The 21,611-nt window shown below is 31.5% G+C and overlaps 3 protein-coding genes across 4 annotated transcripts; all 3 read right to left on the reverse strand.

Annotated features, from left to right (window-relative positions):
- Positions 1-5,509: 5,509 nt before the first annotated feature.
- Positions 5,510-8,658, reverse strand: LOC108463941 (protein DEHYDRATION-INDUCED 19 homolog 3-like). 2 transcript variants are annotated; one of them, XR_008277638.1, is made up of 6 exons: positions 8,311-8,658; positions 7,987-8,129; positions 7,423-7,502; positions 6,821-7,072; positions 5,650-5,905; positions 5,510-5,553 (listed from the first exon to the last, which is right to left on the reverse strand). XR_008277638.1 is itself a non-coding variant. In XM_053024758.1 (5 exons), exons 1-5 carry the CDS (start codon positions 8,384-8,386, stop codon positions 5,797-5,799), a joined length of 660 nt encoding a protein of 219 aa, XP_052880718.1. In that variant the 5' UTR covers positions 8,387-8,658; the 3' UTR covers positions 5,510-5,796. The 2 variants fall into 2 exon arrangements, 1 of the variants encoding a protein (XP_052880718.1); XM_053024758.1 differs by having other exon boundaries at positions 5,510-5,905.
- A 674-nt stretch (positions 8,659-9,332) lies between these two features.
- Positions 9,333-10,886, reverse strand: LOC108463942 (GATA transcription factor 15-like). The gene is made up of 3 exons (XM_053024759.1): positions 10,329-10,886; positions 10,137-10,241; positions 9,333-9,941 (listed from the first exon to the last, which is right to left on the reverse strand). The coding sequence occupies exons 1-3, from the start codon at positions 10,353-10,355 to the stop codon at positions 9,546-9,548; spliced, it is 528 nt and encodes a 175-aa protein (XP_052880719.1). The 5' UTR covers positions 10,356-10,886; the 3' UTR covers positions 9,333-9,545.
- Positions 10,887-11,518: 632 nt separating this feature from the next.
- On the reverse strand, positions 11,519-15,634 carry LOC108464357 (importin subunit alpha). Its single transcript, XM_017764627.2, has 10 exons — positions 15,285-15,634; positions 14,576-14,672; positions 14,403-14,494; positions 14,188-14,319; positions 13,869-14,054; positions 13,394-13,557; positions 13,216-13,294; positions 12,920-13,048; positions 12,664-12,791; positions 11,519-12,566 (listed from the first exon to the last, which is right to left on the reverse strand). The coding sequence occupies exons 1-10, from the start codon at positions 15,492-15,494 to the stop codon at positions 12,194-12,196; spliced, it is 1,590 nt and encodes a 529-aa protein (XP_017620116.1). The 5' UTR covers positions 15,495-15,634; the 3' UTR covers positions 11,519-12,193.
- Positions 15,635-21,611: the final 5,977 nt, after the last annotated feature.

Consider the following 21,611-nt stretch of genomic DNA (forward strand, 5'->3'; position numbering starts at 1 on the left):
AATTCTCTATCATGGTGACTCTAAAAATTTAACAGTTTTTCAAATTAGTATATGGGTTAGTTAGATCAAGCTCCCATGGTTCAATTTCCATAAAATTAAAGAAAAATGGCTAGGGACTTACTTGAAATTAAAGCAAAAAAGCTCAAAACCCTTTGCTATGGCATCAAGCTCTTCTTTCTTTCTCACATTTAGTTGGGGAAAGTGGAATTCTCTTTCTTCCCACCAAACATACATATATATAAGGATTAGTTTATAATTTAATTTAATTTAATTAATCATATTTTTACTAAATAATTCTTAATTAACCTAAGTTAATAACTAATTAAGAATATTGTCCACTAACATATGATTTAACATGGTATAATTGATGTTTAAAACTTTTGGTCAATTGAAATTTAAGTCCCTAAGCCATTTACTAATTAAAAATCCATAGCGATTGGACTTTACAATTTAGTCCCTGGGCCTTAATTAACCACAAATTTGACTCAATTGACTGTCCAAAATCCAATTCAATAATACACTAACTTTTTAAATTTCTCTATTAAATATTTACAAACTCAATTTACAGAAACGAGGTCTTGAAATCGTCTTTTTCGACACCACTGAAAATTAGGTCATTCCAGTTATTGTGTTTGAAACTATCTAAGTATGATTAATGGTATGATATAACAAAGCTCAACCAAGTTCTAAGATTATTTATGTGATCATTAATGTTGTACAATTCACTATCATCGATGTTAGAGTATGATGCTTGAAGTGAATCAACAACATAGTTCATCATATCCTTACAATCATCTAAGGACATCTTTATGAGGTTGTTGTTCTTAACTTGAACTATAGGGAATCAAAATAGTTGAAGAACTTCTTGATTGCCTCCTCAGCTGCCAAGATAGCCTTCATAATGAACTGTTTAGGAACAATACTATTGACATAACTGAGAGTCTTCTAGCAAGATTTCGGATAATGAGTAAACGAGCAAAAGTTAGACACTGCCTTCATTTGTGGAGATAATGTTTCATTATCACTACGAGTCTGATGAACTATAGATGCAATGCCAATGACGACTCCTACCACAAGAATGATTGAAACCCCAATATTTATCACTTTTCTTGACATCTTTTTTGTTTTTTAATGAAGATATATTATATGGCTACCGTTGTTTAGTCGTGTCAAATAACCATATAGTAGAAAAACTATATGATTCCAAACTAACCAAAATGAATAAGGAGAAACCCTTTCCTTCCCTTTGTCTTTGTTATTATTGTTTGATGAAATTCATTATACACGATGAATGAGTTTTATATTAAGTGGGAGCCCTATAAAATTAGGGCTCTTTGCATGGAAAACGAAAATACTGACTTATGGGATTATTGTGGATAAGTTACAATGTATTGGTTTTAGACAAAGTATTTAACTAGTCAGTTGCTATCATTTTTAAATTTAAAAAATAAAAAGTTTGGAATTGCTATTTGTTGGAGTAGAAAAAAATTGTTTGTTTGTCTTAACTTTAAGTATAATTTGTTTGTTTGAATTGTCAATATTATTGAAAAGATGTACAAAAATTATGATTTTTATCTTCTTGGTCATACAAGATATATTTAGGCTTAGTATGTATTTGCTTTCCATACAAGAGGAAAATTATCAATTGCTACATAATATTTTATAATTATAAAACATCTCGATTTATAATAAAAAAAAGTTTGTACAACTTTTTAATAAAAAAATCATAAAATCATACAAGAAAAATACTCAACAGAACTCATAAAATTATTGAAAAATACTTTATAGAACTCATAAGAGGAGCTTTAAATTCTAAATTTTATTAATTTTAAAGTAAATTAATATAATGTGAACTCTATTTTGAGATATTTATTCATTTAAATTTAAATAAAATAATAAAATTTCATGTAAAAATAGGATATCTTTGCTAATTTTAAACTTCAAAATGATATTTTAGTCAATCACTTTTATTAATTTATTTGGAGTTGAGACTTATATATATGATATACTTAAATAAACAGAAGAAAGACAACAGTCCTCAATAAATTTATTTTAGTTAAAATTTTGATATTTATATATTAAAAATTATTTTGATTAAGAATTATATCAAAGAGATTAAGAATTAAAAATTAAAATTAATATTTTAGTAGTGAAATATTTATATATATTAAAATTTTTAAAAGATGAGGAGATCTAGGAAGCTGCTTCATGCTGGGGCATTTAAAAGCACCTAGGCTGATGGCAAATCTGCAACTTTTTTTTTCCGGAAAATTGGGAGTTTATGAACAAGCATGTCATAGTAATGGTGAAGGACTTTCTTCAAAAAGGTTGTATGTTACAAGAGATGAACAAAACTCTCATTACAAGAGATCAACCGGACAGACAAGAAATTCCCATGTAGAAGTTCACCCGAGAAATAACGTGCAATACAAATCATCAATTTCCTTTGAATATTTGAATAAGGCTTTAATGCTAAAAGCTCGATGTGAAGTACCTATAAACAAAAACTGGGATGACCAGAACAGATCCCATCCCCTTTCTCAAAGAATGACATCAAGTCTCATCTCCGTCTCATGACCAAGTCTAATTCGTAAATATTATGTATTCATTTGAACACTTAAGGGAACTGGATAATTAACACTATCGTAGAATTACATAGCTTACACTAACAATTTTGCTGCATATACCAATTTGCGAAACTTTTGAAGTGAGAACAACATGTCAGAAGATAAAGCCAATGGTGTCCTTGATTAAAGATATAGGGCCGCAGAAGTCACTAGTCTGGACCAGCAGCATATATGTCACCCAGGTTAGTTTTTCTTTAACAAAATACACGATACGATCCAGAACATCTTGTTCCAATAATGAATGTAGGCATTTGTACATGCATAAAATAAAGTTGTACCATGTTAATAAGAGTGATTTGTTGAATAAGCTGCATCTTTTCAAACTATGACTTGAAAGATGGCTTCACATTGAGAAACAGAGCTTAAAGGTAGAACTTTGAGAGATGTTCATACCACACAAGGAGGCTATGGTAAGATTCGGTAGTTTGTCTAGGATTTCCAGTAACAAACAGATAAAAGACCATGCACATTCAAAACACCTGCCTCAAGCAACATGGGAACAAAAGGAACGATCAGATTCTAAAAGACAGTGAAACTTACCTTTTTGAATTATTCACGTCCGGACTTTTCTTAGTAATTGTTCTTGTTTCACGAGAAAAGTTAGGCTGGACACTAACAAAGTCATCAACCATGGGTAAAATAAATGAAGACAACAACGGATCAGGTGCTGAATTGGAAGACACTGTACAAGAAGAACCCCCGAAGATGGACTGTACATTTCCTTCTCGCAGCTCTTTCCTCAGTAGAGAAAGCGTGGAATGAGATCCACCTTTACGTGATTTCCTCTTGCGCTGCATGTAACCAACAATTAAGGAAATCAATAATATATAAGTCCTTGGATTGATGTGATGGGGAAACGAGGAAGCTCCACGAACAAAGCTAGTAATGCTACTTCTACCACATTAATGAAGTAGAGGAGCAAGTCATCTTACATACTAACTTAAATGTTTTTAAAATGGTCCCAGCAATCAAAAGGAGCAAAGAGGATAAAACTTGCAGGTGAAATGGAGAAACATTATACAAATTTAGCAAAATGCGATAATGATTTTCAGGGTGCATGTGGTGCGTGAAAAGAAAGAACTTATTCTATACAATTTAAATAGGAAAGTAGAAACACAAAAGATTAACTCAAGGATATCTTAAATATATTTCCATGTTGCACCCACCCTCACTGCACAGACTGCTGTCATAAGTGAATCCAGTTCAGCAATCAATTGTAAATGATGTGATTTAAATTGAAATAAAATTAACAAATTATTTATTCATAACATTGATTGAAGAAGTAAAAGAATATATATATATATATATAAGTCAAGTTTTAATATAACTAAAAAATTGTAAAAGTTAAATTTAAACTTTTACATTTAATATCACTCTTTAATTTATACATATTAAGTTGAGCTATAAAATATTCAATAACTATTCAAAATTTGAAGTTATAAGAATGTTATCAGCTTAAAAAGGAAGTGAAGTCAAATGATAATAAATGCTTGCTTTAAATAATAAGATTAGATATTTTAAAGATAGGGTTAATTAATAAACAAATACAAACATACTACAGTAATTCAATTAATTGAATTAGGAGAGAAGAAAAGTGATAGTAGCTAACGTTTTGATTCATTTTCGACTTTTAAAAACTTATTAATTTATTTATTTAATTTTAAAATAAAAATATACTTATATTTTTCGAAAAAACTAAATTAAAATATTTTTAATTAATAAATAAAAATCAAGTCAACTTAGGATCAAAATTACACAGTGTCTTGTCCAAAGCTCAACAGGAGCCATTAGCTAACCATTGGATAGGAGTATCAGTGAGTTAGATTAGTTTAAAATAATAATAATAATAATAATAATAATAATAATAATAATAAATTTAAATATTGAGATTGAAAAATGCTATAAAAAAATGTGCTTCTAAAAATTATTTTTGAAAATTTTGATAATATTCATTATTACTATTAAAATGTGCCTTTTGAAAAGATAGAATATCGTGATATTGTAAAATCAAAGATTTAATGAGGGATAAAAAGATAATTTTCTTGAAAAATATTTTTGCAAAAATCAAAAGTTAAAATTTTTGGCTTAGATTAAAATCTTAGTTAAGATTTAATGGATTTAATGGTGGATTACAAAAATCTAATCTTGTACCTCCACTATTTGTTTCCAAATTTGAAGTATATGAAGATCCGGTTGAACTCATCATGCTTAGAAGAGAATTAAGACAGAAATCCGTTACCCTATATTTTCATTTTATACCACAATGTGTTGTCTTGTGATCTACTACAATCGGAGGAACACTCTTTGATTCATGGTATTGAAGTTAGTTAGAACAATATCCCCATCTCTCATTTGTTCTTTCAAGCTAATATTGAAGAATGTAGTGTTATGAAATCATTTTTTATTTAAGATGAGTGTTTAATGTTACAAAGCCTGATCTAACAGTTAGTCCTTATTCTCACTCTTTAAGTTACAAAGATTCCAAATGCCAATGTTTCTAAGCAACCAGGCACCTATTCAGGATTTATATGAAACATCTATGGGTTAGAAGAAAGTTCTTTCAACCTATCTTCATTTACCCTAGTTTATCTAATTAAAAGAACAGACAAATAATTGCCCTTTTTTTTAATATATATACCACCATATTTATTTATACACATCACCGTTTGAAATATATCAAGAAAACCTATTAAATGGATAGAGTTTTGTCAATCCAAGCACTTGGGACCAAAGGCCTGGGAGTTATTTTCAGACACCAAGTTAACCAATTGAACTTGTCATTCAGACATGTACCTAAAAAAATAGTCCACCAAAGTAAAATACCACTGATATACATGCATCATCATATGCCGAGTATAAGCGAGTTTCAGCCACATTCCATGTTGAAAACAACATTTTTTTTTTAAATATTATCATATCATATGACCTGAGAATAAAAGATGAAGTGGAAACCATGATCAGGTCTAACAACAACTAAAAGAGTCCACATATGCAACATAAAATTACATTCATTCCTACCAACCTTATTTCAACATTTTCACTACACAGTAATGAACCGTAGATTTGCAAGTTTGCTTGCCAGGGGCTCTTCATCGTCAACCCAATTTCCCCGTGGGATTCAGGTTCACAATTGCATTGCAGCAACCGATTTGAACCCGAGAATGCTGTTTTATAAAATTTCATCAGGCATTGTGGACAACAGCAGCCCTTGAACAAACTCGCATCTTTTTGCCTTCTCTTCCTGATCCTTTAGTGAAAGGGGAGACGACTTCACATTTCTGTCATCAAAACCAAATATCAGAACGAGAAAGCTGATAAAAGCATAAACATCATCCACAGGTAGGACAGGCAAGAAATTCCCATGTAGAAGTTCACCCGAGAAGTAATGTGCAATACAAATCATCAATTTCCTTTGAATATTTGAATAAGGCTTTAATACTAAAAGCTCACTAACGTGCAATACAAATCATCAATTTCCTTCGAATATTTGAATTAGGCTTTAATACTAAAAGCTCGATGTAAAGTACCTAAATAAATAAACAAAAACTGGGATGACCAGAACAGATCCCATCCCCTTTCTCAAAGAACAACATCAAGTCTCATCTCCGTCTCATGGCCAAGTCTAATTCATAAATACTAAGTATTCATTTGTACACCAAGGGAACTGGATAATTAACACTATCGTAGAATTACATAGCTTACACTAACAATTTTGCTGCATATACCAATTTGCGAAACTTTTGAAGTGAGAACAACATGTCAAAAGACAAAGCCAATGGTGTCCTTAATTAAAGATATAGGGCCGCAGAAGTCACTAGTCTGGACCAGCAGCGTATATGTCACCCAGGTTAGTTTTTCTTTAACAAAATACATCATATGATCCTGAACATCTTGTTCCAATAACAAATGTAGGCATTTGTACATGCATAAAATAAAGTTGTATCATGTTAATAAGAGTGATATGTTGAATAAGCTGCATCTCTTCAAACTATGACTAGAAAGATGACTTCTCATTGAGAAACAGAGCTTAAAGGTAGAACTTTGAGAGATGTTCATACCACACAAGGAGGCCGGTAGTTTGTCTAGGATTTCCAGTAATAAACAGATAAAAGACCATGCACATTCAAAACACCTGCCTCAATCAACATGGGGGCAAAAGGAACGATCAGACTCTAAAAGACAGTGAAACTTACCTTTCTGACTTATTCACGTCTGAACTTTTCTTAGTTGTTCTTGTTTCACGAGAAAAGTTAGGCTGGACACTAACAAAGTCATCAACCATGGGTAAAATAAATGAAGACAACAACGGATCAGGGGCTGAATTGGAAGACACCATACAAGAAGAACCCCCGAAGAAGGACTGTAGATTTCCTTCTCGCAGCTCTTTCCTCAGAAGAGAAAGCGTGGAATGAGATCCACCTTTACGTGATTTCCTCTTGCGCTGCATGTAACCAACCGTTAAGGAAATGAAAATATCTAAGTCCTTAGATTGATGTGATGGGGACATGAGGAAGCTCCACGAACAAAGCTAGTAATGCTACTACTACTACATTAATGAAGTAGAGGAGCAAGTCATCTTGCATACTAACTTAAATGTTTTTAAAATGGTCCCAGCAATCAAAAGGAGCAAAGATGATAAAACTTGCAGGTAAAAAGGAGAAACATTATACAAATTTAGCAAAATGCAATTATGATTTTCAAGGTGCATTTGGTGCGTGAAAAGAAAGAACTTATCCTATACAATTTAAAGAGGAAACTAGAAAGGAAAAAAAAAAAAAACTAAATAGACAAGGATATCTTAAATATATTTCCATGTTGTAGGGTTATATGCGCAACCATATCAACGCCCACCCTCACTGCACAGACTGGACAAACCTGCAAACGAAAACAACCATAAAGAAAGGAGATTAGATTCAATAAACCCATTTCCTCATTAGAATAAAAGAAACTCATACAGCTCGTGATGAGACAATCTATAAACAATAACTATAAAACTCCATTTCTCTGTACTTGAGTTAATTTTTCCGGTTAGCTAAACTTGAGTTCACAGTCCAAAATTAGTTCATCTAAATTTTAAATCTCATAATGAAAATACATAGTCTAACAATCACGAGACTCAATTAAGTAAAATAACAGCTGAATTGTAACTTAAGTCCATAAAGCTTATAAATTTGAAACTTGGCAAAACACTTTTTATTTCCTTTCAACAGGCTATACGCATTCAAAAATCAACTCGGTTAAGTGAGCTATGCTACTTTGAACGAACATTAGTTACAAAGAGAACGATCACGTCAAAACTCAATCCAATATACATAAAAACAAAAAGGGTATTAAGAAATTAATTGGGGGAATGCGTTACCCCATTTTTAGCCTCCACTGGATGCTCATCATCAATGTGACAACACAAGCCAACGATGTCGAAATACTCTGAACAAAAAGGGCATCGAAACTCCTCTCTTATTTCATCTTCTCCATCAATTTCTTCAAACCCCATAAACATATCTGCACTTTCAACCAATTTTCATACAATAAAACCATTTTCTAAAAAAATAAAGGCAAAAAAAAAAATGCTTCTCCTAATCGATTAAGTTAAGCTACTTCCTTTTCCTTCATTTTCCACCACACCGCCCCCCCCCAAAAAAAAAAACAAAAAAAAAAGACAGATGGGACTTCCAAAGCTTACCAGATCGTAATTGAAGAGCCGATTGATATCTCTTAGAAGCTGAAGAAAGACGAGCACTCCATGAATCAGCATCCATTGTTTCTAAATCACCCTCTTTCTTATATAAATTTTCAACCCAAAAGGCGAAAAAGGAAGATTTTAATTTGAGGGGTTAAAAATTCAATCTTTTGGAGCTCTGGTCTTAGATTTGTGAAAGCAAATGAAATTAAAGTAAAGAGGAGGAGGAAGAGGCCAGTTAAGAGTTTGGGGTTTGATGATGAGACGCAGAAAAGGAAGAAGAGCTGCCTGTTGTTGTCCCTCTTCGAGAGTGAATTTCGTTGAAAGAGGAAATTTCATCTATCAAGTCTTTGCCTTTTATATTACTCTTATTTTTTAATTTTTCTAATTTTGTAAAATAAATATAAAAAATACTCCCACTACCTTAATCAGATTATAAAAATTTATTGGTTCAGCCAACAATTTTTTGAGTGGATTGAGTTGGAATATTTTAATGAATTTTGTTTTATTTTTCATTCTTAATAATGGTTAATATATGATGAACTAGATGCTAAAGTAATGGATAAAAAGATATTTGACAAAATCCCAATCCGATTAGTAGATAGTTGATACAATTATGCAAGTTATAACATGTACAAGAACTTTGGCATGATATTTAAGTTGTTCATCATCCTAAATATAGCTTAAATTTGACTCACGCTAATCACTTTATTGTTTCTTTACCCTTCTCTTATAATTTCCTCCTTATCCATTCGAAATAAAGTTTAATTTTGCCCATTTTGAATTGTGCTTTCTTTTGCTTTCTCTCTTCATTTTCAAACCATGAAATTAAGGTAACCATAATAATAACACAACCCTTCTCTCAGTTTTCTTTCCATTTCCCGGCAACCAAACAAAGAGGGCCGTGCCTTGTGTTAGCTGCGATACATGTTTGTGGAAAACGTTCTAACACAAGTAGTTTATATTTATAGAAACAGAGGCATAACCATAAGCAAGGGTAAAGATCTTAATATGACATATAAACATTGTATAAATAGTTGAAAGCGTTAATACTTTACTTAATCATATATATAGTTAAGCTGATCCTATCCTCAAAGGACAATGTCTTAATCATGACAACAGAAGAATATTCACTTGAGACGGGCAAGTAAATAAAGTAAACCACTCTCATTTCATCATAAATACATTGATTTTTCAATCGAATTTCGCTGTTGATCAATTCTGTGTTTCTCTAGTTGTCAAGCAAAAACTAAGCCATAGGACATGGCCATCAAAGAAAAAGCAGCAAGTTCTTCATCCTCTCCTACCTTCCTTCTCCTTTGACACCTTTGCTTCTTCACTACCCATGTTAATGATAATGATCTTTGCAACAAAACTTCACCGCTCAAAGCAAGTAATCTGATCTTGACAGTCTCACCTAACCCACTAAATCTACCACTAGGTTTCATGTCATCAACAGACTCATCATTTGTTGTAGCAATAGAAGCAGAGCTTGTTGTGATGGTGCTGGATGATGACAACGACGACGATGATGATAAATGCCATTTCACTTTCTTCTTCTCTGATGCTTCGTTTAAACCCAACATTGCTCTTCTTCTCTTCCTATATTTTATCCCACATGCATTGCACAATGACTGAAATTACCAAAAAGGAAACATACATACCCCCATTAATCGACAATGACCTAATAAATTGATTATTGACCACAGAAAATCATGTATGGGAAAAAAAAAAGATGAAAACTTTACAGGTGAAGGGTTTATAGTAAAGCTAATAAATGACATTAAAAGAAGACAATAAATAAAACCAGAGTTCAAATGATGAAATACCTTGGGGCCAGAAGGGCCACCTCTCCAAAGAGGGGTCTTTGTGGTCTTGCAGTCAGTACAAAACTTCTTCATGGTCTCACTCATTGTATCTTCATTCAATGATTTCTGAATCATAAACAGCAACCAAATCAGTGTTTAAAACGAAAAAGAAAGAAAGAAAGGTTTGAATTGAAGTTGATTTTGTTGACCAACCTGTTCTCTAAGATCCATAACCCCCATGAACCAATTCTTCCAACAGATCTTACATTAAACAGGACAGCAAATGGGGGGGGGGGGATAAAATGAATATTGGAGCTTGAAGAACAAAGAAGTACCAATTTGCAACTAAAATAAATGTAAAGAAGAGAGGGAAATAAAACAGAGAAAGGAAAGAGCTTTTCGTCTTTCACAGATCAAAACCCAAGAACAGAGAAAAGCTTTTGTTATGAAAACGAGCAAGGAAAAAACATATTCAAAAATGAAAAGAGAGACAGAGAGATAAGAGAACCGACAGGGATAGACACAAAAACCCTAGAAAGAGGGTCACGAAAAGACGATAATACCCTTACTAACACCAAAGCGCCGCCTCCTCGATTGATCAAAATGAAAAAACACCCGCCAAAATTTTTTTAGGATGGCGCAATCCACGTGGCAACATGGAGGGGAGTGAGACAGAGATAAATATAATTGACTCCATTGTTAAATTTCTTTTTAGTACAGTTTTTGTTTTTTTATAAATATGATTTAACATTTTTGTGGTTAACTACAATAACTAATATAATTATTTTAATAAATTCTAGAAAATAGAAATAATTTTAAACATTAGTGAATAAATTATTTAATGCAAAATATTATTTTACCTTTTAGGTTAAGTGGAAATGTTCCTTAGCAAAAAAAAAAAAAAAAGTGGTGCCGTACAGTTTCTGCTAAATTAATTGAAATTATTGTACAACTTGAGCACAAGTTAGAAAGCTTAAATTTAAATCAACGATAATTGAAATGAATTCCAACTAAAGAGCATGTTTGCCTTAAGTAGTTTAAAACTTGATAAATAATAAAATTTAAATTTCAATACATGGTCGAACTCAATTTTATTGAGAATAATCGAAAAATTAACAATTATTTGTAATATATCAATAATTAATAAAATCCTTTACATGAAATGTAGTTGAAACATCGAATTACTTAAGAGAATTACAACAATAATTTATCATCACCTTCAATTTTTTTTAAATTAATTACATTTTATCAATAAAACACGACATAACACCTAAAAATTCTTTATAATTAGAGGGCATACCAACTAATAATGTCAGTACCTAATATTACACTTTTATGCAATTATTTGTAACACCCAAAATAAACACACTTTCATTTAAAACTAGTTAAATAAACCGACTTAATTTTAGCCTAAAAGCAAGCTTATATTTAAAAGTAAATTCCACTTCTCACAACACATTTCAATAAGCTAAAATGAAAAGAAATATCAAACCAACAATTATATGTCTATTTCCACTTCAAAGCAACATATAAAACAATCTAAATGGAGTCGTTCGGATTTACATGGATGCAAAAGGATATTCCCCTGTGAATCATAATTGTTCTGGGCATATGCCAAAATCATCAAACCAAGCTTTTGCAATTGCAAAGACACAATATATTTGTTTTACGACCATTAAATATAGACTCAGTCTGGGTTCCTCAATATACTGTCCAAGCTCTATTCTGTCTCCATTCCCCCTTCATGCATAATATGAACCTGGCTGTGCTGTTAACCCACAGCCAGCCCGCTACCATTCACACTGTACCTTCGACCATACCCGACTGTGGACACAACCCAAAGACTAGATGCCTCAACTGGAACCCCCCCCCCAAAAAAAAAAAAAAACTATTGTCCCATCATCTCCGTAAGGAGTTCAATACTGGACCAGATAACTCCTGGAATACTAACAGCTTTTATAGCTCAAAAGCATACAAATGGTAGTCAGATATGCAGTCCCATCTCAAACGACATAACACGCTCCCACTAGTGCACCAACACAAAAACAAATGCATGCAAACAGCAGCACTACATACCTCTAACTGAAACTGAATCCCCCTGAAGGAACAGGAAGCTCACCCCCGCCAAAATGAAACCCTGTTTGAGAGGCATCACCTGGCGGCATTGTCTCATCCTCCTCCTCCAACCAATATGTCTCGAGAACTTTCACAGCCTTTTCATAAATCTCAGTGTTATCGTGGGACTGTAAATTCTCGATCTTCTCCAGACCCTCAGCATCATCAATCATTTGTGCATAGAGATTCACTCCTCCGGTAGTGCCCAGGTTCTTATCAGCTTCTCCTACCTTCAAAATGTTTTCAAGCCCTTCTAAACAGACTGTAACAATCCTTGGATCAGGGCAGTTAAGAAGATCACACAATGGCTTTATACAACCTTGACTAACAAGGAATCTGAAACACATGACATGCCCAAATGAAAACTAGTTTATCATTTAATTCTTTACCAAGAAATTATTCCAAACAACTAAGATGGTAATAGTTTTCATACTTCATCTGATCATGAGTACCACCAGATGTGGCATTTGAGATGGCCCATGCCGCTTCTTTCTTGATATCAAATTCAGCATTTTGAAGCAGATGAACCAGTGGAGATATAATATTAGCTTCAATTACAGCCTGTAAAATCCATATCATTTACACACCGTTTCTTGTCATAAATACTACAGACAAAACCACAGATCCAAAAGCGATAAAACAAGATAAATATAAAGGCAACAAGAAAGTGATACAGTTCCAAATTTTACCTGTATCTGCTCCTTATTTCCGGCCGTGATATTTGAGATTGTCCAACAAGCTTCCTTCTTGATGCTCTTTTTGAAATTATTTGTCAAGAGGTTTAAAAGGCATGGCAACGCTTGATGATTGATAATACACTGTGTGCCAAAAAGATTTTCTCAGAAATGAGAAAAGACAAAATGGTTATACCATATAAGCAAAAAGATTACCTTTAGCAACTAAATTCAAAAAATTTTGACTAAATGGCAAGAGAATTATATTCCTAGTAAGATCTTTAAAAGACAACCTAGGAAGTAGTTGATACCTGGGTTTGACCATCATCACCTGTGACAATATTTCCAACTGTGCGAAGAGCTGGTATTAGCACTGAAGGAGATGGGTGCCTGTGAAAACCAAGAATTTTAGATTTAGAAGAAAACAAAATAAAATTTAATCACAGACAAAAAGAATGAGACTTAATCAGCAGCAGAAGTCTAACTCACATCAATAGCTCCACCAGACGCCCACAAACACCTGCTTCTATAACAGCTTGGATTTTGTCATTTGTACCATCAGAAAGATATGAGAGCGCCCAACATGCATCAGTTAAGACTTCTTCATCATTTGAGTGAATAAGGTGTGTCAATGCAGGAAGTGCAGGTTTAACCTGAACATTAATAAAGGAAAAGCAATAAGATAGATAATTCAAACCCAAGACTGGTTGCATACGTATTTGTGGTTCAATAATAGTACTTGATATAAGAGATGTGCAACACCTCACTTCCTAGTACACTTAGCAATCTATTGCAAAGCATAATTTTCATGATCCAACATGCAATCCAATATCTCAGATTTCAAAGGCAGCCAAAGGACAATGATTTTGCATTGTAAGTCAATATCAATGAACATGAACAGACTTGGGAATCCTTGTTAAACCCACAACAATGCCCCAAGAAAAGAAGGGAAAGAGGGTCAAACCAGATCAAAGGGAGGCTGGGGCTTTCCCCGACAAAAGTTTGAGAGAGTCCATGTTGCATTCCTCAGCATAGAAAGTTTAGCATGCTCATTTAACTGTGCCAACAAAGGAAGCAAAGCACCATGACTAAGAACAAGGTCACGACATCTAGGAGAATCTCCAGCAACATTTCCCAGTGCCCAGACAGCCTGAACATTCAGAGTGAAAAGAGAATAAGATTGTATACAATATTTCATTCTAGCTTTTGCCAAGTAAAGTTCATTGTGCACACTTCTTAATTCTGTCGATCAAAACTATGCTGAATGCCTTCCATATGCTTACCTGCTCACGAACATCATCACTTGGTGAAGCAAGCAATTTCACAAATATAGGAACAGCCCCATGATCAATTACCACCTTTGTGTTCTCAGATGTCCCAGAAGCAATATTAGTTAGGGCCCAAGCTGCCTCAAACTAAGAAATATGAAATCAGTAAGAATCTTAAATCTAGAAATTTGAAGTCATAAAATAATGTTTAAGTTAACAAGAAATCCAACCTGAAGCTGTGGGAAATCATCCCTCGCAAGGAATTCAATGAAGCGAGGAACAACTCCTGCTTGTATCACTTGGTCAATAGGTGGGCTGCGTTCTGGGAGAAATAACAAAAGATATTATTAGTTCAGAATTTTTATCACTATCAAACAAAATTATTACGTGATTAAATTCTAACCAATTGAAAGCAACTTCCTAAACTGTGTGGTTGCCTCGAGCTGCATATTACTATCATCAGCCCAGACACCAGCAACCATGGCTGGCAAATTTTCCAACTGCAGTCAAACAGTTGAACAGGATCAGAACAATCCAATGCGATTTAACTGTAATAGAGTAAACCATGGCAAAAGAAAAATTCAAGGAACATGCTGCCAATTACTAAAAACATTTTGCTTTGAAATAAATTAAAAGAAGAAACCCATGTCTACAACTCTAATTAATTAAAAACAAATTAAGAAAAACGAATTAGAAGCACTAATTTGAGAATTCAAAAACCAACCCCGAATATTTGTTGCAGAATTTAAGATAACTAGCTAACATAATCTTTAAGCTTAATAAACGAAAAAAAGAGCCATGATATGAGAAAAAAATAAAATGAATTGCTTATTCGACAACTCATGTTACTGTCTACCAAAACATTTAAACAACAACAGAGTTCCCAATCAAATCAACGAAAATACACCAAAAAGTATAAATATATGACCTCATCAACACAATCGAAACCTAATATATGCAAAATTCTCTAAATTTTAAAAACCTACCATAATCCTAATCCGATAAGATTAATTAAAAACCGAAAAATATCTGAATAAGCAAGCTTCAACAACTTAAAGCAATTTATGAATACTGAAAAACAAACGAGAAAAATAGAACAATTGAAAATCGACCTTTTTCTCAACGGCAGAGGAGTGAAGAGAAGCAGGCATTGGCTGCGCTTGAAGCCCTTCACGCCGCTTCTTCTGCAAACTCTCTTCACGGCGATTCTTCCTAATCTCCACCATGTTATCCTCTCTCCTCCGCCTCCCTTCCTCAGCGTCCACCGCCACCTTGTACCTGTTCCTTCGAACCTCCGTCCTCGAGTTTGGTCTCAATGACATCTTCTCCGATTTTCAGGAACAAAACTATAATTTAAAACAGAATCGGAATACAAAACACTATTTTCCTTCTTCACTGAATATCCCAGAGGAACAGAAAAATCTTTTTGAAGGTTTTGATTAGATTTTTGATCGATTTTAAGAAGGGAGGAGGTATAGAGGGTTTATATAAGATTGTAGCGGAAATCGATTTCTAAAATGGTCGTGAATTGGGACATAATTACAATCCTACCATTTTCCAGTAATTGGTAAAAATGCTGCACCAGTCGGATAGGGCCCAAAAATAAAGACCCAAATCAAACGAAAGCAAGTCCTTTCATAAGCCCAACCCATAATAGTTGAACCTAAGTAGAAGTCAGCGCAAAGTTTGAGCAATGAGAGAAGTCATGATCCAAAAAATAGCCTTCAACCACTCATGCCAAAAGATGAATACTAGTGTGATGGTTCAATTGAAACTCAAACCCAAACATCAGAGCTACCAACACTCCTTAGACATGGACAAGGTTTTAAACCTCCTTAGCTTGCCAAGGGGCACAACCAAAACCTAGGGGGAAAAAAATGGAAAAGCAGCACTATCAAAGATGTCACAATGAACGAAACCGTCATAGACTAAAGGCACCTTTAGATGCTCGTTTAATGTCGATGCAATGTGGTTCCTATGAAAATCTATCTGGTCGCAATTTTAAAATGTGTTTGGATGGCAAAGCTGTTGTGCAGTGTAAGCACTACACTGTAGAATTCTCATTGGGAGATTGGACTCTTTTGAGTCCCATTAAAATTTTTAAAGTTGAGTTTACAGCTTATATCCATAAGGAAATTATTTGATATAATATCAGTAGAGTTTTGTGAGTGTGAGTTATATTTATTTATACTAATTTATCTGTCATGTGCGTTGTGCATAATTTTACATGTTTATTTTAAAATTTATTAAACAATATGATTTTATAATTTTTAAAATATATATTTGCTAATTAAATGAGAATTAGGCTAATTTATAATAAAATCTATTAAGTCTAAAGAATAGTTGAGAGAATAAAATAACATTTTAAAAGTAATAAAAAAAGTGGGTAACGATCGACAATAAAATATTAAGTAATTAGATAAAATAACTTTTCATTGGAATATAAGTCAAAATTTCATTTAAAAAGAATCATTACTTTAACACTTCATTGTCTTTGACATAATATAAATAACATTCACAATTATGTAAATATTATTAAAATCAAATAATAGTAAAACTATTGAATATCAAATAATAATATTGAAAATCATAATACTTAAATATTTATAATTCCATTATTATTAAGAAAATATATAAATTAATTGGATTCAAGTTTTTCATAGTTTTTAATATTATTATGTATTGTTTATTTTAAAAACATTTTAAATATTCATATAAATATTTTATTAAAATTAATATTAAATTTTTATTATAAATATATATAAACATTTATAAAACATAAATTAAATTAATATTTTATTGATTAAATATTTAAATAAATAAATAAAGTAATAAAGTTAGAATTTTGTTTAAAAGAATAACTGTAGTAATCTGATTTAAAATATACATATATATATTACTAAAATATTACCAATATGGTTGTACAAATATAAATGTGAAAAAATATTTTAAAGTTTGGTAAAGTAAATAACCATATTTGGTTTTAATATTATTATATGTTATATTTTTAAAAAAATCGTATTTATTATATTCTATTAGTGTTAGATTTATATTTTAATATAATGTATAATTAATAATAAATAGCAAATAACTTTGGTTATATCGATGAGCATTGGACGCAGTCTTTTTACTTCAGACATTCTGATGAGGCACTGTGTGTCAAATTAGTGTCTTAATTGAGTGCCAAATTGATGAGGCACCAAAGAGCACTAAAGTGCTAAGCAGAGAGCATTGGAGTGCTGAACAGAAAGCATAGTACTGAACACGTACAAGCATGTGAATAACCCTATTGACATGCCAATCATAACCTAATTGTTTACTAACTTCACACGGCCATTAATACTGTATTGACAACTTTTAAATCACTGTAGTGTTATCATGTACATATCATCCCAATATAAAACATTTCATATCCACTTGGTACTTCATATATGTTTATAAATGTCACATATGCAATACTTTATAATTTAGTCCTTAAATGTTGAATATCATTATATTCACATCAACTCAAATAACAAGCAAAATAAAACATTACAAACATAAGAAGAACTAACATAGTAAGTTCCATATGAGCTTACCTGACAAAAACAACAACAAACAAAATAACGAGGACTATCCCGCAATTTTGTTTTTTCTTCGATTATCCTTCAATTGATTCAAATCACGATCTATAATAATAATTCATTTTAATTATCAATTCCAAATACTTTATACCATTCTACTATATGCACATGACATTTCAAATTCACTTTTTGAATATTTCCTAAAATTTTGCATTTTATTCAATTTAGTCCCTAAAACCAAAATTGCTATAACTTCCAAATTTGAGTCTCGATTTTGAAATTGATTTCAATTCCATCCTTCTACAGCCCTCTAATATATATAATTGCAGAAATTTAACATCAATTCTGAATTATTTACACTTTAGTCCCTAAGTTCAAAACTAACAACTTTCACTTTACAAATTAGTTAGTTTTCACTTCTAAGCTTCAAATCTGACCATTTAACACTAAGAAATTTAAGAAATCATCAATGAAAACTTTTATAAACTTTAATGGTTTTACAAACTGGTACACATGCTAGCTAAATCAAGCTCCCAAGACTTCAAAAACATAAAATTTACAAGAAACGGACTTGAAATTGCTTACTATTTAAAGGACCAAAGATTGGAGGCTTCAAACCCTATTATTTTCTATAGTTTCGGTGGAGAGATGAGAAGAAAAAGGAAGAAAAAATGGTTTTGTTTTAATTTTAATTCCTTTTATACTTAGATTAAATTAATAAATCTTAATTACTTAAATTAAACTTTAAATAACTTAGCTTAATGATAATTAACAAATTTTGATGGATGCAAGTTTTCATCCACCACCGTTTGGTGGTTTAAGAAACGTCCAATTGCTCAACTGGTCATTCAATTAATTAAAAATGTATATCAATTAACTTTTATCATTTTTATAATTTAGTCCTTGTAAATTAACTATCTAACTGACAAAATTAAAGGACCAAACTTTAATTAACCTTTATACTAACCTTGTAAATATTTAATATTTACGGACTCGATCATCGAAAATGGGATTTCGAAACCACCATTTTCGACACCACTAAAAAACAGGTTGCTACATTATTGGTAAGCAATATATACATAAGGAACTATATGTGAGCTTAGATGCATACTTGCTATGCTCAAGGTGCCTATTGTTGGACCATCCTTCACTATGGATGGTGGTGCCCATATTTGTGAAAGCAAATATGACTCTAGGCTTTGGCTTTCATGCAAGACCTAGGTACATTGTATTGTTGCTTGAACCCATTATGTTGCAGTAAAGGAATTTAAACCCATAGTCATCCTCCACTATTTCCCTCACTTGTACTGTGATCACACCTGAAAATTTTCCAACCGAATGAATCATGGTGTTCTACATCAAAAACTTACATCATCGCAGTAATAAATGTATATCCTTTAATATAGTACGAGGACTAAATCTCTGATTTGAGGATAACAGAGGGACCTAAACCATAATTTAACTAAGAAAAGAAAAAAGAATTTTCAAATAAATGGATTTTCCATTTTTGAAAATGAAATCAACAGTACATCCAATGTAGCAGTCTTTGAAGAAATGCATGCCCCAGTCGTCGTACAATGTATCTTGAATCCTTATGAACTTGCAGTTATAAAAGGCTGCGTTGTCCCTTGATATTCTCATGGCAATTGTCTGTGCCAAGATTTTTATACCATCCAACATCTAAGTTAAATTCTGTAACAAAAACAAGCCATGAAAGGACCAAGAAACCCTTTTAATATTCAATTACAAACCTAATAATATAACGCTGAAGTCATTTATAGTACTATAAATTAATACGAGAGAACTTGTAATAAATGGAAATGTTATCACAAAGGTAATGTTAGTAGTAAACCTGCTTATGGGTCGGGCTACCTGACCCAGCCCAAAGGCTCTCCCAAAATGTGGGAGGGTTTGGGCAAAAATATAGGCTCGAAAAATGGGCTTGGATAAAAAAATAAGACCCATTTAGAGAATGGGTCAGGCCTCAAGTAAAGCATTTTTGGCCCCAGGCCCGGCCTAGCCTGTCCCAAATTCACTAAAGGACAAAAAAAAATTTGCTTTTTATAATATGTCAAAATTTGATATTATATTTTTATAATGTTATTAATTAGTTCAAATAGGTAATAATATTAATTTTTCGATTAAAACATTTTGTGGTAATATATAATTTTTTACCCCAAAAGGCTTAGAATTTGACACATGGCTTCGCATTTTTTTTTAGGTTTGTGTCACTTTTTTTACATTATAAGACAATTGTCAAAATTTAATTTTGATCTCTAAACCATGTTAAAACTTGAGATTTAATTTATATACTTTAATTTTCAACATTATTTGGTCCCTCTACTTTTATAGTGCCATTAACTAGTCTAAATAGTTAATACTTTTAAATATTTCAACCAAAATAATGGCATCAATTTTTCATATGAAAACTATTTCAACAAAAAAAAATTGATCTTGATGATTTAGAATAAGTGTTTTTAGGGGGAAAATCCTAATCAATATTTTCAACATCATTTTTTTTTTGTTATATGACTATCAAACAATTTTTTTTCAAATTTCAAAATGTCACACCGGAGAATTTAATAGAAGAATTTTAATGGTGGTAAGAACTGGACCTGAATTTTTAAATTCAAAAAGTAGAGGACTCTATTCTTGAAAAATAAAAGTAGAAAGACTAAATTTCAAATGTAAAAAATATATAGGGACATAGAGCATATTTTAATATTTGAATTTTTTACTCAGTAATTTGACACAAATAGATAATAAACCTAACACAAAGCGTGGGCCAGAACCATACTAGTTTTAAATATTATTAGGATAAAAAATACAAATATAATATAAATATGTGAAGGTTAAAATGTGCCATAACTCCTTATACTCTTCAAAAATTTAGAGTTTAACCCTTGTCTTTTATTTCAAATAATTTAGTCCCTTTGCTTTTCAAATTTAAAAATTCAAGTTCAATTGTTAATACTGTTAAAATTATTTTATTAAATTTAGGTTCATTAGAATTAGAGGTGAGTGTTCGATCGAATTGAGTGAAAAAAAATTTCGAGTTAATCAAGTTCACGAGTCCTATTTTATCATCCTAACTCAATTTGATTTTTTTTTTGAATCAAGTCGAGTGAAATAAAATTTAAGTTGAGTCGAGTCGAATCGAGTAAAATTTTTTGAGTTACATTAAAAAAAATTAAACATGTCAAATAAAATTATTGTTACAATATAACTAATTCAATGTTAGAGCACATAAATTTGAAACCATATATATTTGAAAAAAACTTCAAAGCAAAATAATAAAAAATTAAGATACTTGAACATAATAAATTTGATCGAATCGAGTGAAAAAAATTTCGAGTTAATCAAGTTCACGAGTCATATTTTATCATCCTAACTCAATTTGATTTTTTTTAATCAAGTCGAGTGAAATGAAATTTGAGTTGAGTCGAGTCGAATCGAGTGAAATTATTTTAGTTACATAAAAAAATTAAACATGTCAACTAAAATTATTGTTACAATATAACTAATTCCGTGTTAGAGCACATAAATTTGAAACTATATATATTTGAAAAAAACTTCAAAGCAAAATAATAAAAATTAAGATACTTGAGCATAATAAATTTGAATCATTAATTAGGTCCCAAAATTATTATTTTATAAAATTTTAAAATTTTAAATTATATATATTAGAATTTTTATAATTTTTTATAAATATAAATTTTGAATTATTTAAAATGTTCTGAAATTTAAAATTTATTTTGAATTTTTGTTGAGAGAGATTAATTTAATTATTTTCAAAGTTGACAGGCATTAAAAAGATATTTATACAAATCTGTTATTCGACTTATTCAAATTATTTGAGTGATTCGAATTGTGAAA

This window comes from Gossypium arboreum, chromosome 13, assembly GCF_025698485.1.
Source record: "Gossypium arboreum isolate Shixiya-1 chromosome 13, ASM2569848v2, whole genome shotgun sequence".
Taxonomy (NCBI): Eukaryota; Viridiplantae; Streptophyta; class Magnoliopsida; order Malvales; family Malvaceae; genus Gossypium; species Gossypium arboreum.